The sequence below is a fragment of the Mesoplodon bidens genome (assembly GCF_964165515.1).
Source record: "Mesoplodon bidens genome assembly, chromosome: 15".
NCBI classification, from domain to species: domain Eukaryota; kingdom Metazoa; phylum Chordata; class Mammalia; order Artiodactyla; family Ziphiidae; genus Mesoplodon; species Mesoplodon bidens.
In genome coordinates, this window is record NC_138171.1 from 67,208,690 (window position 1) to 67,224,990 (window position 16,301).

General features: G+C 43.0%; 1 protein-coding gene across 2 annotated transcripts in view; it reads left to right on the top strand.

The window, feature by feature from the left end:
- Window positions 1-459: 459 nt before the first annotated feature.
- The window catches only part of PCSK2 (proprotein convertase subtilisin/kexin type 2), a gene marked incomplete at both ends in the record, with an annotated part of 217,343 nt that continues 201,501 nt past the window's right edge, over window positions 460-16,301 (top strand). For both annotated transcript variants that reach the window (XM_081256725.1, XM_081256726.1), the window contains one exon: window positions 460-636. In XM_081256725.1, the coding sequence (XP_081112851.1) occupies window positions 460-636 (177 nt within the window). The remainder of the gene's footprint in view (window positions 637-16,301) is intronic.

A 16,301-nucleotide genomic window follows, 5' to 3' on the forward strand; every position in this document is an offset into this window, starting at 1 on the left:
GCAGGGGCGGGCCCGGGGCGGCCCGGGGCGGGCCCCGCCGCTTCTGCAGCCCTCATTGGCTGCCGGCGGGCGCACGTAACCCAGGCTGGAGCCTTCCTCCCGCCCCACTGGAATTGGAGCTGAGGAGGAGCTGAAAATGCAGATTTAGCATCAGGCACAGATACACTCGCTCTTTCTCTGAGATACACACAGCTCTCCACATTAGCACCTCTGCGAGCAAGCCGGGCTGCCTGACTACACGGCTTCCCCGCCAGCCAGATGCTAGAGAACACACTGATTTGCTCCTTTCCAAACCCCTAATCAGTGTTTTTCTCTACACAAAGATTTTTTTAAAACAAGCAACAACAAAAACTATATATATATATTTTTTTCTCTTTTTTTTATTTGCACCTTCCTTGCGGGACCACTGCTCCGCCAGCCTGCGCGCCTCCTAACACCACTTTTCACTCCTAAAGAAAGATGAAAGGTGGCTGTGTCTCCCAGTGGAAGGCGGCCGCCGGGCTCCTCTTCTGTGTCATGGTTTTTGCATCTGCCGAGAGACCGGTCTTCACGAATCATTTTCTTGTGGAGTTGCATAAAGGAGGAGAGGAAGAAGCTCGCCAAGTTGCAGCAGAACACGGTTTTGGAGTCCGAAAGGTAAGACCTCTCTTGCATTTCGCATGTTGTTTCAAAACGGGGGCAGCCCTGCGCAATCTCATTGCAGATTTGCAAGTTTTCTCTCTTTCTTGTGCGATGCAGATATTCTGCCATCGGCTCCTTAACACAACGTTGCCTCCGGTGATCTTTCACGGGTTATGTAATTAAAATGCCCTTCAAATTATACTCGTAAGGTCATAAAAACAATGTATTGCTCTTTGACTTGGTGGCGAAAACAGGATAACACCTTTCAAACAATGCGGTGCGCCCGGGCTGCTGTCCGAGCTACCAAGTTCTCAAGGCTGCCTGGGGATGAGGTACGAAGTGCTGAACAGCTGGGCTTGGCGTTGGCAGGCTCGTCAGAGATGTATCCCCCGCCTCTGCCTCCCGGAGAACGGGTAGTTTCCGACGCACAAGGCTGGAAGCTTGGACACTGCAATTTGTCTCCGCGCTTTTCGAACCCGGCGCCAGGAGGACTCCCCTCCCTGACTCCTGTCCCGGCTCTTTTCCAGGGAAGGCAGCTCCCTGGCTCCAGGAGACTTGGAGACAGAACTGGTTTTTCTTTCCAAAATCGGGGCTGAACTTCCCCCGCCCACGCCCACGCCCGCCCACCCCGGAGCGTACTCAGCTCTCTAGTTCTCAACTCGCAGCTGCAGACGCTGGAGAGGTAGATTTTGAGGGGAGTTCCCTACGGAGAACTCGGGGTGTCTCTCCTGGTATGTGGGCGGCCGGCTTGGCTTTCCCACCAGAAAGCGGGTATCCCCATTCCAAGAACTTGTCAGAGTTCAACCGTTTGGGCAGCTGGATGAGGTTCCCAGCCTCGGATGCCTCGGGACTCCTATGGAGACGCCAGGGTACCCAGTCTGGGAGGGAAGGGAGAGGAGAGCACTGGATGGGGGCCGCGGCTGACCTACCTGCTTCCTGCGAAATATCTCGCCAGGGATCTCAAGTGTCCTTAGGGGACCTGGCGAGGGGTGCGGTGGAGTGAGGGTGCAAGGAGAGACCGGGGCGAGCTGAGCCTGGAGGACGGAGGGATGCGATCTGTCGACCGGAGCGCTGACCGGGTGGAGGTCTGTGGGATTCCGGGTCCCGTTTCCTCCCTCCTGATCCCAGGAGAGAAGCTAGAGTTGAGCTGTGGGTGCTTCGATGCTGCCCTTGCCTCGCAAGGGCAGCGCGAACTGGGACTCAGTCCCTTCGGTCCGGACTTCCCACGTCTCCAGCCTCCCTCCCAGCCGCTGCAAGGCTCCTTCACCTGCTGCGGGTTCTCCCGCCTCCGTAGGGCGTTGGCCACCGCGATTTCGACCCCAAATGGGTTAGACAGTGAGTTTGATAGAGGTCTGGGAGGCAGCGTCGGGTCTGCCTGTGGCGCGCGGGCGGGTCCCGCAGAGGGACTTGTTGCTCCCGGGAAGCGTGGGTGGAGCACGGGAGAGGAGACGCCAGCTGAGGGTGCAGCCCGCCGCCGCTCTAGCCCAGGGCCTGGGAGCTGTTTACAGAGTGCCACCAATACAATAAACAAGGAGACCCTCCTTCCTTCCCACCCTTACCCCTGGCCCAAACTTGGCAAGATCCAGGACCCAGGCGCCATAAATATAGTGGTGATTATTATTAGCTGACAGTTATAGGGCACCTTTATGTGATGGAGTCCTTACTTTCCTTTAATACTTTTCTTTAATACTCTCAACAACTCCGAGGAAGCTACGATTAGTGTTAAGCCTATGGTTCTGCTAAGGAAATTGGCTCAGATAAAGGCCCAAGATGTAAACAGCCAAGAATTTAAACCCAGATCTTCCAGAGATGAACTTATGCTCTCACCCCCTTAGTCCATGCCACACCAAGCTAAGTGCTCCGCAGGGTACGTTGGCCTTTAGGGTATGCTGAAAAGGGATGTGGCATCAGGTTCTTTAAAAAGGCTCTTAAAAAAACAAAAACAAAACAAAGGCTCTGTGAAAGGGCTGCGGTTGATGCAGAAATACCTGTTACTCTCTCCCCATAACAGGGTCCTTTCCATGGGGTGGGCAGACATCACTATCTTCTTTACTTCCCCTTTGGAAAATATGCCCTTAGCATTTGATCTTAGAGATGTAACCAAATCTAGGTGTAGCTGAGACTGATAATGTCTTAAAATATTTTCTCCAAGAAGCTTACTTCTTTTTTGTATAGAGGTGAACAGCCCAATAAAGGATTTACAGTTTTGGTGATGGAACTTGAGCAAGGAGGTGTAGAGACAATCTCATCATAAATGAATCTGAATCCTCTCAATACATGTACCTTAAAATCTCAGGGAACTCATACTTTGGGGTGAAATCAGATACCTAAGCCTCTTTCCCATCCTTTCTTCGAGAGGAGCCCACTAGTTTTGCATTACAGTCTCAAACCGGCAGTTCCCATCCAGGAGAAACGGGCTTTTTACCTTGCCATCTCCTAGTTACCTGTCCATACGTCTCAGAAGTACTCTTATCCGAATGATTTTTGCTCTGATACATATTTAAGTAATAATCAGTCTATGGCAAGATACTTCTGATGAATTGTTGCACGAAGCTACACTTGTCTAGAATAAACCCTCTTTTCCTCCTTTGGATCCATGTCCACCCATCCCCCAAGACTGAGCTCCAAACTTTCCCTGATGCCATGAGCTTTCCCTTCTCCAAATTCCTGTGGGATAAAAAAGCAAAGACGGGCTTCCCTGGTGGCGCAGCGGTTGAGAGTCCGCCTGCCGATGCAGGGGACACAGATTTGTGCCCCGGTCCGGGAAGATCCCACATACCACGGAGCGGCTGGGCCCGTGGGCCACGGCCACTGAGCCTGTGCGTCCGGAGCCTGTGCTCCACAACGGGAGAGGCCACAACAGTGAGAGGCCCGCGTACCGCAAAAAAAAAAAAGCAAAGACTACATGACATAAGCTAGGACATTTCATTACTTGTCCTCTAGTCAGTTCATATATGTAAGTAAATATGGGTGTAAGCATTGTCTACCCACTTAAAAGTTAAACATTCAGGGATGGGATCTTCTATATTTCTGGTTTCCTCACCAGAGCCAGCATATTATTGCCAGGCTGTAAGAAAACTTCCTTAGTTTTACTTATTCCTCCAGGTCTCCCAAACACTGTCCCGTCTTCTTTTTGTCATGCTGTACTGTACTTTTGTCAACATTTCTTACTCAGTTTTCATTTTAAACCCCCAATACCTCCTTCTCCTTCCTCTTTCTAACACCTAGGATACCTCCTAACTCCCTACCGCCCCCTCCTTCCAGATGCTCAGTGTCAGACAGCAAAGATTCTCAGCAATTATTTATTCATATGAAAGAAGGGAGGGACCTACTATTTTACAAAGTTATCTCATCTAACCTCATGACTCTGTGAGGTAGAAATTATTGGCATCAGCTCTAATTCTCAGATGAAAATCTTAAAGCTCTAAGAGGTTAAAAGTAACTGCTTATATCTGGAAAGTGAAAAAAACTCAGATTTAAAGCCAAAATAATTTTGTTTTTCTATCATGCTGCCTCCAGGAAGCCTTCCCTGACTGCCAAGAACTCTGCCTTTTGGGCACCATTTTAGAGTTCAGATATTTTTCCTTTCCTTTATTTCTTTTTTCTACAATATATTTAATACTTATTTGGTATTAACATATGTTGTTAACTAATGTGTATGAGTATACACTTCTTCAGATAAGTTGTAAGTCTCCCAAGAGACAATATATTATGTCTTTTTATAACCTCTATATTTAGCACAGTGTCCTATATATAAGGTACTCAATGAATATTTGTTGATTACTTTGCCTAACTCTTACAAGACCATGAGCAAACAATTATATTTCCTCTCTCAAAAGGAATAAAAATACCTATAACTTTACCCTCAGAAAGGTGTGTTGAGACTAAAATTTTCTATTTTATCATGATGTGGCCCAAAGATGTAAGTTCACCAGAGAAGATGCATATGTCTAGGAGAATGAGTGAGTTTGCAATAATGACAAAGACGTTATTCTAAAGATTGCCTTAAAATTCTCAATACACTACTAATTTTAATTCCTTTGAAAAAGAAAATGAAAATGATTTATTAATGTGTTGAGGGTTGGCCAAAAATCATGTGAGAATTAAGGTAGAAATCCAAACAACTGACGATTAAGTTTTTTCTTTTACTATAATATGTTTTATTTTTTATCCATGTAGAGCTGAGGCTAGGATGATGACACAAGTAAAGTCATGTGACAGCTTTTATATGTATAATTGTTAAAAAATTTTTTTAATCTAATAATTGTGCTGTTATGTAATGAAAGAATAAACTTCTGGTCATTTTAATTTTATTAAAGTATAATATAATTTAGGAAAGAGCATAACTTGATAAAATTTCATGAACTGGGCACACATGTGTAACCAGCACCTAAATCAAGAGATAAAATATTATCAGCATTCCATAAGTCCCCCTCTTGCTCACTTGGGTAGTTTTTAGCTTTAGGTTTGTAGGAGTTCTTTACGTATTATGGATAGGAATCTTTTGTCAGATATATGTATCTTGAATATTTATTCTCTCCCTTTTTTTTTTTTTTTTTTTTTTGCGGTACGCGGACCTCTCACTGTTGTGGCCTCTCCCGTTGCGGAGCACAGGCTCCGGACGCGCAGGCTCAGCGGCCATGGCTCACGGGCCCAGCCGCTCCACGGCATGTAGGATCTTCCCGAACCGGGGCACGAACCTGTGTCCCTTGCATCGGCAGGTGGACTCTCAACCACTGCGCCACCAGCGAAGTCCTAGTCTCACCCTTTTAATGGTGTTTTAATGTCCCAACAATATTGAATCCATATTATATAATTTTACTTTCACTTCCACACACAATCAATTGTCAGTCAAAAGAATCCTCTAACCATATTCCCCCATCCTCTTAACGTAGTTTGGGGCATGAAGGCAGAAATAACAGGAAAAAGATTTGATCCTAAGTATTTACAAAAGGATTCTTATCTTAAAAACCCTTAAGGGACAGTTTTTCTGGAACTACAAGATCTACTGTCATGATAGCTAAAGGGAAAGAGCTCAGAAACCCATTTCCCCAACATGACTGCCATGAATTCCTCTTGGACCCCAACTTAATATGTTATGCCTTAGGTCAAGTCCAAGTTCCTCCCTCATGCCTTCTCTGGTTGTTTTCTATCTCTTTGGAACTTCTATTGCATATAATCTGTTCCTTTCCCTTGGACCAGTCACCAGTCATATCTGTCACAGCACTCGCTATGCCCAACGCCCCTCTGGCTGAAGGAAACCAGGAATAGTGATGTTAAAAGGTAAAGATGAGGGCTTCCCTGGTGGCGCAGTGGTTGAGAGTCCGCCTGCCGATGCAGGGGACACGGGTTCGTGCCCCGGTCCGGGAAGATCCCACATGCTGCAGAGAGGCTAAGCCCGTGAGCCATGGCCACTGAGCCTGCGCGTCTGGAGCCTGTGCTCCGCAACGGGAGAGGCCACAACAGTGAGAGGCCCGTGTACCACAGTTAAAAAAAAAAAAAAAAAAAGGTAAAGATGACAGGATTTGGATTAGACAGCACCAGAAACTTGGCTAAGTTATGAAATCCCTCAGAGGCTTATTTTATTTGAAATGGTTAGTAAAATATGGGAGTTGTGAAAAATCAATAATATAGTGCATGTAAGGTCCTGGACACAGTGCTGAGTGCATAGAATAAAACCCTATTATTGGTAGTAGTAATAATAATAAGGTGATGACCCAGCCACATTTTTTTTTTTTTAACTCAAGAAAGCAGTTGTGAGTTATACTTTCTCAGGAGTGACAACTGACTGAGTGAGGAATAGACACTCAACCCAATGGCAACCCATCCATGAGTCAACCATGGTCCATGAGATGGCCTGGCCCAAATAATTCAGTGGTCTACAATTTGTTACAGACCATGGTAATTATCTCAACCAATCATACTGGCTTCTTTAGGACATGTGACCCACTAGTTGCTATAGAATGGAGAATGGAGTCTAGTTGGCATGAGAAAGCCCATCCAGGTTGTGGGAGATGCAAGCATTGCATCTGAGTTTCTAATAACTTCCAGCCCAAATTCCCAGCCAAAGAACTCTGTGACAGAGGCTTAAAGCTAGCCACCAAACTAATTTCCTCTTCTACACGAGCCACAGAAAGACCACATTTCCCAGCCTGCTTTGCAGGTAAGTGTGGTCATATGACAATTCCAGCCAATGTATTGTAAGCAGAAGTGATGTGCTTTTCTTCTATGCCTGATGCATAAAAACTCCGTGTAGGTTGATTTTCCACACTCTTTTCTATTCTGAGGCTTGATGTGATTGAGAACAGTAACTCTGGAAGCAAATGCTAAAGATGGCAGAGTCACAACATGAAAGGAGCCCAGGTCCCTGATTCCTAACTTAGAATTTCTCATTCCTTACATGAAGCAGAAATTAAACTATTACATTAAGGCACTGAGATTTGGGAGTTTATCTTTAGAACAACCAGTATTACCTAAACCAATACATTCTCCATAAATGTTCCTTTTCTCAAGCTGTTGAAATGACTCTCCAAACTTTGTTAACCAAACCAAGGCAAATCACAACAACAATAATCTTCTAAAGGCTTATGAGAGTTCTTAGATTTTCATCTCATAACATCAACCAACTTTTCAGGTCTTTGTGACTTGTCTTCTCCAGCAAGAATATAAAATCCATTCAACTCTCTGTTGCTCTCACTGGCAACCAATACGCCCTACTCATAGTAGATACTCATTCTGTGCTTCTTGACTGATAAAGACACTTGGGTCACAAGATGATGATTTAAGCCATCAGCTCAGAGAGAAAGTACTTGAAGAACTAGTCTTAAGAAACTACCCCTGTAATATCCATTTATTAATAGGCAGAAATTTAGCTAGGAAATAGAAGTAGTTAACAACCAGCAAATCACTGACTGACAGACTCCTGTGTTTCCCTAAAATTCCCAACTTAGAAATTATCAATAGTAGAATACATGAGTTGTTTGAGCAGAGAAAATAAAGCCTGCAGTTAAAACTTGATAAATACAAAAGAAGGGGGGAAATTACACCTCTTTTTCTCAAATGAATGACTATCTAGAAATCAATTTCTATTTCAAAAGGTCTTATTAACTGTAGATCATAATGTTATAGCACATCAGAGAGTAATGCTGATAGTTAAATTTGCAATAGTTATATATTCAGCTATAACTGCTCAGAGAAGTCAGGCTTAAAAATAAAATGTGAAACCTGAAGTTCAAATGTTTTCCCCCCACTACAGCAGTGGCTTTATTTTACATTTGTGCTCAGATTCATCATTTTGAAGAGAAACACTGTACTAAATTTCTGGAATATATTAGTTGAGATTCAAAGAATCACAGGGCAGTTGAAAAACAGGAATTACAGCTTGACTTTGTCTACTAAGATGTATTTGTTATAGCTAAAGATGATTCAGTGGCTAAAATCCTCTAATGGTTAGGGAATCAAGAAATTACATCTGAGTTAACTCTCTTCTGTCCTAAATGTAATGATTGCATATTAATTGATGGCTTCTACATGAGGTATATAGAAAAAGCAATAAACTTTTGCAGTTAACTTTCTTGACAAATTGTTTTTGTCCCTAAAGCCCATTTGACCATGGCTTTTTGGATAATGTTGTGATATGTTGAGATCCTCTGATGAGAATAATTGAAAATAATAAACTCTTAGGTTGAAAGTGAAACATTGACACAAACTGTTAATTTTCTGATATTGAGTGAAATAGGCTTAAGAATGTTACAACATGCTGATAGTTTCCCCATTAGAAAGTTGGCAAGAACATGAAGAAAACTGTAGGATCCTAGAGTGGCCCTTCATTTATAACTTTAAATGTGGCATTGACTCCCCTAAACACCCAATTCTTCTCCTAGTTTTTCTTAAATTCTAATTGCATCACAAGTCCTTTTACCAGAACTTTTTCAGTCCCAAATTCTTCATTTTCATTCATTTCTTGGTTAGCTGGGTTTTATTGAAAAGTGAAGGGATTAGCCTGTACATGAAAAAGGAACTCTCCTCTCTCTGAGATAAAAGAGAGAAGAATGAGCAGATGAAGTTCAGTTTTTAGGTCACAGAGGAGGATATCAGGAGAATATCCACTTAGGAGTCACAGTTATTTCAAAGGTGTAGGAGGCAAGGTCAATTCTTAGAGTGAGGGAAGTGGTGCTGGGATGGGGGCTTCAAAAGAGATAAAATCTTGTGCTCTGCAAATGGGGATGGGAGAGGATGCTGACAAAGGACCGGTAATGACTTCTGGCCAGTACTGAGGGGCCAAGTGGGAGAGCATGGATTTATAGCAGCAGCAACTGAGTCATTTTCTTCAATAGCACTCAAGTGGGGGTGGTGGAAGTAGGGAGAGAAGGAAATGGAGTTTTAAAAAATGGAATATCCATAAAATAGAAGAGAAGGTTAATTGGGATTAGTAGTGAGAGAGCTGAAAGGGAGAAAGCTATGGTTAGTGAGTAGGGTGTTGAAACTCAAGACTCCCCAAACTGAGCATTTCCAGACAATGATGAGGTCCATGGAGGTGAGTTACCAACGCCAAAAAGAGGTGAAGGTGGTCAAGGAGCTGAAAGTCAAATGCACAAGCATCCATCCTCGTGCACCTCAGTCGTGCCATAGCTAAATAGCATTGCCAAGGGAGAGTGTGGAGAGAAAATGAAGAGAAGAGGTTCTGGCACAAAATCTTGGAGAACTTTGGGTGTGGAGGGAGAAAGAGGAGACGGAACTTGGACAGTTAGGGATATGGAAGATTAATTGAGAAAGTGCAGGGTTGTGAAAGGAATGGAGATGAGGATTAAGAAAGAAAGAATGGGGCAATGGTGGCCACTGGTTTTGGAGATGAAGTCATTGGTGCAATTGGAGGAGGCACCTTAGCACATGGGAAGAGGAGAAGTACCATATGTCGGTTTGGGTCCCCAGGAGCAGTCCCTGGGACAAGGATTAAATGCCAGTTGTTTATCCAAGGCATGATTCTAGTAAATACCGGTAGGGGAGTGGGGAATTGAGACCGGGAAGGGAAGGCAGGAATTAAGGGTGTATTACAGCACAAGTTGTCACTGTGGGTAACTGGGGCTCAACCCCACCAGGAAACTCTGGGAGATGGTTTAGAACACGTCTGAGAGTCATCCTGCCTGAGGGGTGAGGGAACTGCTGTATTTATATGTCAGTTGCAATCAGATATTGTTTCATGATTGATAGTTTTTCCTCGGTGGCCTTGACTCTCCAGCATTTTGACTTGGCAGATGCTCAAACAGAGCAGAATTTGGCCGCAAGAGAAAACTCTCAGACAAATAGATCCAGAGGCTTTCTTCATACACTAAATGCTAAGGCCCAAAGGGATGTGAACAGGAAAGTGATAGTGTCTGTGACAGGAAGGAAGTCAAATTGTGAAGGCTGCAGTAAGTATGATGAAGTAGAGGTATCAAGTGTAGGCAGTTGCTTCAAAAAATACAGTGGTAAAGGGAGGACAAGAAGAAAAGTATTATTATGGTGACAAATTTATGTGGTTTTAATGATTTTTATGATAATGGTTTCTAAACACTTGTCAGACCACTTGGAGATTGGTACCCCACCAAAATACTGTGACATACTTGTCTGATTATTCTAACTGATTTATCCAGACTAATTTAAATTTTAACAAATAGTAACTGAAATTATGGAGTTACAGCCTGTCAGAGCAGGAAGAGACCTTGGAAAGGCATTAGTTTAACCCTTAATTTTATACATGAGGAAATAGAGATCAAACATGATGTTTATGTTCCCAACTATTTGCAATGAGCATTGGAACCCTGTTGCTCCCTGACGGTGGTTCAGACGCTGCATCATCAGAACCACTGCACCAGCCTTTCATGCTGAAAGAGAGAGAGAACCAGATTGAGAGGGATTTCTATGAGCGATTAACCATATAAACCAACCTGTTGGTTACCAGTTCATTTCAGGTCCTCCTAGTCTGCTTTTCTCAAATTTACCCCTAAAATTTTTACAGCTTCCAGTTTCCCAAACAAAACTGGGAAAGTTATAAGTTCAGGGATTCCACACCAACAACAACCTACTGGGGAATTCCCTGGCAGTCCAGTGGTTAGGACTCTGGGTTTTCACTGCAATGGGCCCGGGTTCAATCAATCCCTGGTTGGGGAACTAAGATCCTGCAAGCTGCACGGTGCAGCAAAAAAACAAAAAACAAAAACCTATTGGATTAACACTTGATAAAAGATAGAATAGGAATTTTATATTTCTTTGACTGCCCCCTTAGTGACGAGCACAGTGCTGTACTTTTAGCAAGCACTTAATAAATATCAAAATCAATGGTTAGAAAACATTCTAAAGGCTTAGCATTATCATCAGATGCTCACTAAATGACAGACAGATGTGTTATGAGATACTGCAATCAGGAAAACCACGCATGTGAGGAAACGTTATGAGAATCTCCTAATTTGTATCTGTGTTAAATGACTTCGATTAATTAACTACCATTAATAGCCTAAAATTTTGTGACTTAATGAGAAATTAAGAAGCCAATGACAGAGGAGAACAAGGAGATCCACAAATCCTATCTTTCCTTGCCCTTAGCTTGTTCTTCACTTCTGTGAAGAGGGGAGAATATCAGTTTCATCAGAAGGCTGTCAGTTTCTTCAAAAATGATGGAAGTTCAAACATAAGAAGGTAGTTGGCATGAAAGAGTCAATTCTAGTCAGTTCCTGTTGACTGTGTTTCTAGGGAGTGTCAACCAGGAATGGGAGACCAAGAGAGAGCTTGCAGAGCCTAAGATGGGGGGAGAAGGTTGGGAAACAAGCCACTGTGGATCTCTTAAAGTCCAGGGGCAGCAACATGGGGTGAGGTGCAGAATCAGGCCAATGGGAACCTTGGAGAGTGTGTCTCCAATGAGGCATGGCACGAAGCAAATTTGGACCCAGAAGTTGAAGCCCGAAACAAGCCATTCTGTCCATTAACTTAGGAAGGAGGAAGGGACCAAAGAAAAGTTATAGAAGTTTGAAATCAATGGACAAACAAAGTAACAGGAGCACCGTCATAGCGGGGGAAGCTCAGAAGCAGAATATTCCGTTCATTCAATAAGCACCTACTTGACGCATTCAATAAGCAAGTATGATATCAGGCACTGAGACACGGACTTGGGGACAAGCAAGAAAGTTTTCAGATATTAAGGAGCGATCAAGCTCCAGTGTGCAAGCACTTTTCAAGTCTTTGGTTGTGTCACATTTATTAAGTCCCATTGGCCAATGCAAGCCATATGGCCAAGCTCAGAGTCAGTGCAGGAGGGAACTATCCTAAGGAATTGATACAGAGAGACATAAACAAACGAGGACCACTTCTGCAACTTTCTCCTACTGAAGAGTCTGGGAGTTACAGCATTTCTGAGTTATCCCATCCAAGGGTGAGGAAGCTAGGAAATGTAGCCACCAGCTCCCATTCTTCCTCGGTTGAGGGTTACACCTGAAGGGCATCAAATCCCTTGCACTTCTGCTTGCCCCAAGCAGGCCAAGTCTGCTTCCACAGTCAGAGAACACCCTCAGGCAGAGGGATGCATGAAGACTGTGGCAGGTACAGGCACAGTCTACAGGGGACCTCCAGGGTAGGTAAAGGGAATGCAGGAAGGCCATCAAAACATCATCTGCTACACAGAAGGCACACGTTAGATAAAATACAGAAATCACAGACAGGTAGGAGTGTTCTTTATGAGCAGCCAGAGTACTGGCAATATGTTTTGTGAGAGATCTGTGATATAGGACATGTGAAGCAGAAGGGAAGCCTTCACAAGACAGGCAGTGCCAAGTTGAGGTGAGTTTGCATTGAGGCTCATAATTTCAACAAGTTAAAATAAAAGGGCGTTTATCAAGGATGGTAACAGCACATGAAACGAAGTGCACTGGAATTTTAGAAGGATTTTACAGTTAGTGTTGCCTGACTAGACAACATTTGTAGGGGATGAAACCAAAAAAGTGGACTGAGGACGGTTCGTGAGGTTCACACCGTGTTAGGAGCGTGGATCTTGTGGATAAGTAGAAGGAGACATTGAAGGATACTTGGAAAGTATAGCAGAGTGGCCATATACAGGTGACCCTAGAAAAACAAGTTGAGCTTGTAGTGAAGTAGAGGGCCCTGGATCTCCCAGCCTTGTTCCTTTGTCCTAGGGAATCATTCGTATCCTGGAAGCAGGTATCGCCATCCCTTTTAACAGATGTTACTACTAGGGAATCATGCCTTTCATCCTACTGCCACTGGCTGATGACATCAGGGATAATAATAGCTTAATTATTGTCTTTGAAGCCACAGTGGATGGCTGGTAGAGGCAGCCAATTCTATGCATGAAATTTATTCCAGCTAAGAACAAAATCACTAAATGCATACTACTTCCTCCCAGACACACAGATACATGAACCTAAAACAAGCCCCCTAACTTAGAAGCCAAAAAGAAAAGCCAAGACAGTAATGTCATCCCAGCACACCTGATAAGTAGCTTACTCCTGATATTCCAAAGGAAGAATACATGTTCTTACGTTTTCATTTCTGAGATAATACATGGACATTTTGCCTTAGGTTAGAAAGGAACTGTTTGTGAATGAGGCTGAGGGTCAGCTCTTCTTCACCTATCTCATTGTCTGACTGTCATTTTAGACTTGATATAAATAAGTTGTGTAGGTTCTTGGGAGTATATCATTGTTTGAATCCCACTGGGGACTAGTAGCTCCATTCCACAAAAACAAACAACCCTGGACAACACAAGCTGTTTCGCATTTTTGTGCTCCTGGTCATAGGGAAGAGCCGCTCTTAGAATCACAGAAGAGAGTTGAGTGCTGTCCATGGAGAACAATACCTAGGAGAAGCGTAGAAATGGGCGAGGTGGGCCTAGAGCCAGGTGTCCTGAGCACTGAGTCAAGGATTTTCCACTCTCCCCTCTCACTTCCCCTCAGATAGCTAATTCCCCCCTTACAAATAGCTGATCCAAAGGAACATCCATCCATACAGTCATATTTTATTGACAGGTTTTTATTGAGCCCTGCAGAGATAGAGCACATTGAAAGGGATGGGTTTTACAGACAGAAAGGTAACGTATTTAGATTTATGTTAGACAAAAAGCATATTATAGTTCTCTAGACCATTTATAAGACTTCCCCTGATCTGATGGCTCCATCCAGTCTCTTACAAGTTACCTATTTTATGTACTGGGGTGTGGAAAACTCTGTTTAGCAACTGGTTTCTGGTTCTATACCCAAAGGACCTCCTCAGAGCAGGCTAACCTTACAATATGCCCTGATAAGTTCAGGCTGAATAAGATTCTCTGTCACATCTGGTTACTCAAAGAAATGAGTCCTCACACCACAGGCCTCCTGCCGTTGACTGAGGAGCTGGAGGTGCAAATAAACAATTAGGCTCCTCTGCTGTATGAGTGGCATCTGTTCAAAGGAGCTGTCAAGGCTTCCACTCCTCTAGTGAAATCATATTTACTTTATTCATCTAAATAATGTGGCTTATTTTCCTTCAATATGAAATTGTCTTGGCCTGTTTCTTGTTGATTGATTTTTATGAGATAGCATATTTTTTGTGCCTCCATATGCCTCTCTGCTAAGAATGGAATGACTTCTTATTGAACAGTTCCAATTATTATATCCTTTCATAGTTTTAGAATCATTGGATATATTCAAAATGCCCAGCTCCTCATCTCCATTTTATTTACTGACCATCTAGGCCCCTTTAAAAAATAAAAGGAAAAAAATGATCAAAATAAATAAAAATAATAAATAAAAATTAAAACAATAAAAGCCACACACTTTATATTCCATTTCCAACATGTTGCTCTCTGTTTGGGTAATTATAGCAATTGGAGTCCACTGAAATGGGCTATATTATTTTTAAGACTATTTTTTAAAAGCCACTTTAAGTGGACAACAATTAAGGAAGGTACAGAGATTTCTCATATACCCCTGCTCCTACACACGCATACTGTCTACTTTTATCAACATCACTCACCAGAATGGTACATTTTTACCAAAGATGAACCTACACTGACACATTATAATTGCCCAAAATTCATAGTTTACCTTAGGGTTCACTCTTAGTGTAAATTCTGTAGGTTTTGACATGAGTTTAATGACATATATCTATCATGATAATATCATACAAAATATCTTGACTACCCCCAAATTCTCTGTGCTCAGCCTGTTCTTCTCTGCCCCCACCCGTACCCCCTGGCAAACACTGATCTTATTTTTCTCTGCACAGTTTTGCCTTTTCAAGAATTTCAGATGGTTGGACTCATTCAGACTTTCCCGACTGGCTTCCTTTGCTTTAGTAATATGTCTTTTTGTGGTTTGATAGCTCGTTTCTTTTTAGCACTGAATAATATTCCATTATCTAGATGTACCACGGTTTATTTACCCATTCATCTACTGAAGGACACCTTGGATGCTTCCAAATATTGACAGCTATGAACAAAGCTGCTATAAACATCTGTGTGCAGGTTTTTGTCTGAACATGAGTTTTCAGGTCATTTGGGTAAATACCAAGAAGTGCAATTGCTGGATTATATGGTAATAGTATGTTTAGCTTTGTAAGAAACTGCCAAACTGTCTTCCAGAGTGGCTGTGCCATTCTGCATCCTCACCAACAATGTATGAGAGTTCCTGTTGCTCCACCTTCTCACCAGCATTTCGTGTTGTCGGCGTTCCAGATTTGGGCCATTCTAATAAATGTGTAATGATGTGTCATTGTGGTTTTAATTTGTAATTCCTCATGACATACGATGTGGAGTATCTCTTCATATGCTTATTTGCCACTTGTATGTCTTCATTGGCGAGGCATCTGTTATGGTCCTTGACCCATTTTTAAATTGGGTTCTTTGTTTTCTGATTGTTGAATTTTAAAAGTTCTTTGTCTATGTTGGGTAGCAATCTTTTATGTATCCTTTGCAAATATTTTCTCCCAGTCTGTCGCTTGTTTTCTAAATTCTCTTGATATTGTCTTTCACAGAAGTTTTTAATTTTAATGGAGTCAATACTTGAACAACTACTCAGTGAGCTTAAATTGTTGACCCAGGAAATCGTGAGCTAAATAATCGGTTTCTGTTTGGAGCTACTAAGATTTTTGGTGGTTTGTGGCACACATTATCATGGTGATGTAGGACTGAAACTCAAGTGCCTGAAAGGCTTTCTCCAAGGCTAGAGAACCTTAATGAGGACCCCTGCAGCTCCTCAGCCACCAGAGCCACAGACTACCTCCATGGGTTTGCTTACCTCTCCAACTCTCAGTCACTAATCATGTTCTCTGAGCTTCTTTGTGAATCACCTAAGAGCCTGACAACAGAGGCAATTAATGTTGGTCCTGTGGAGGCAGAAGACAAAAGAAGAGCCTTGTGCAGGAGAGGAGGTGGTCTTTCCCTGTTGTTCTCCAGACCCATTTTTTACCCATCTCTTTTTCAAAGCAAGACAGAAAGAGGTGAGAGTATTCAAATAGCTGAGATGTGTGATCCTAGGTCCAGACTTTAAGTTGGAGGAACTTTGGCTGGGGGTAAGATGCAACTCAGTACAGGTGAGCATTGAGAACCTGTAAACAAGAGCTTGTTCAGGCTGAAGCATGGTTGTAACATAGGCAGGTCTATGCCTTCGGTGCCCCTCTCCTTCCTCTCTCAATTCTCCTCTCTTCCTTTCTGGCCC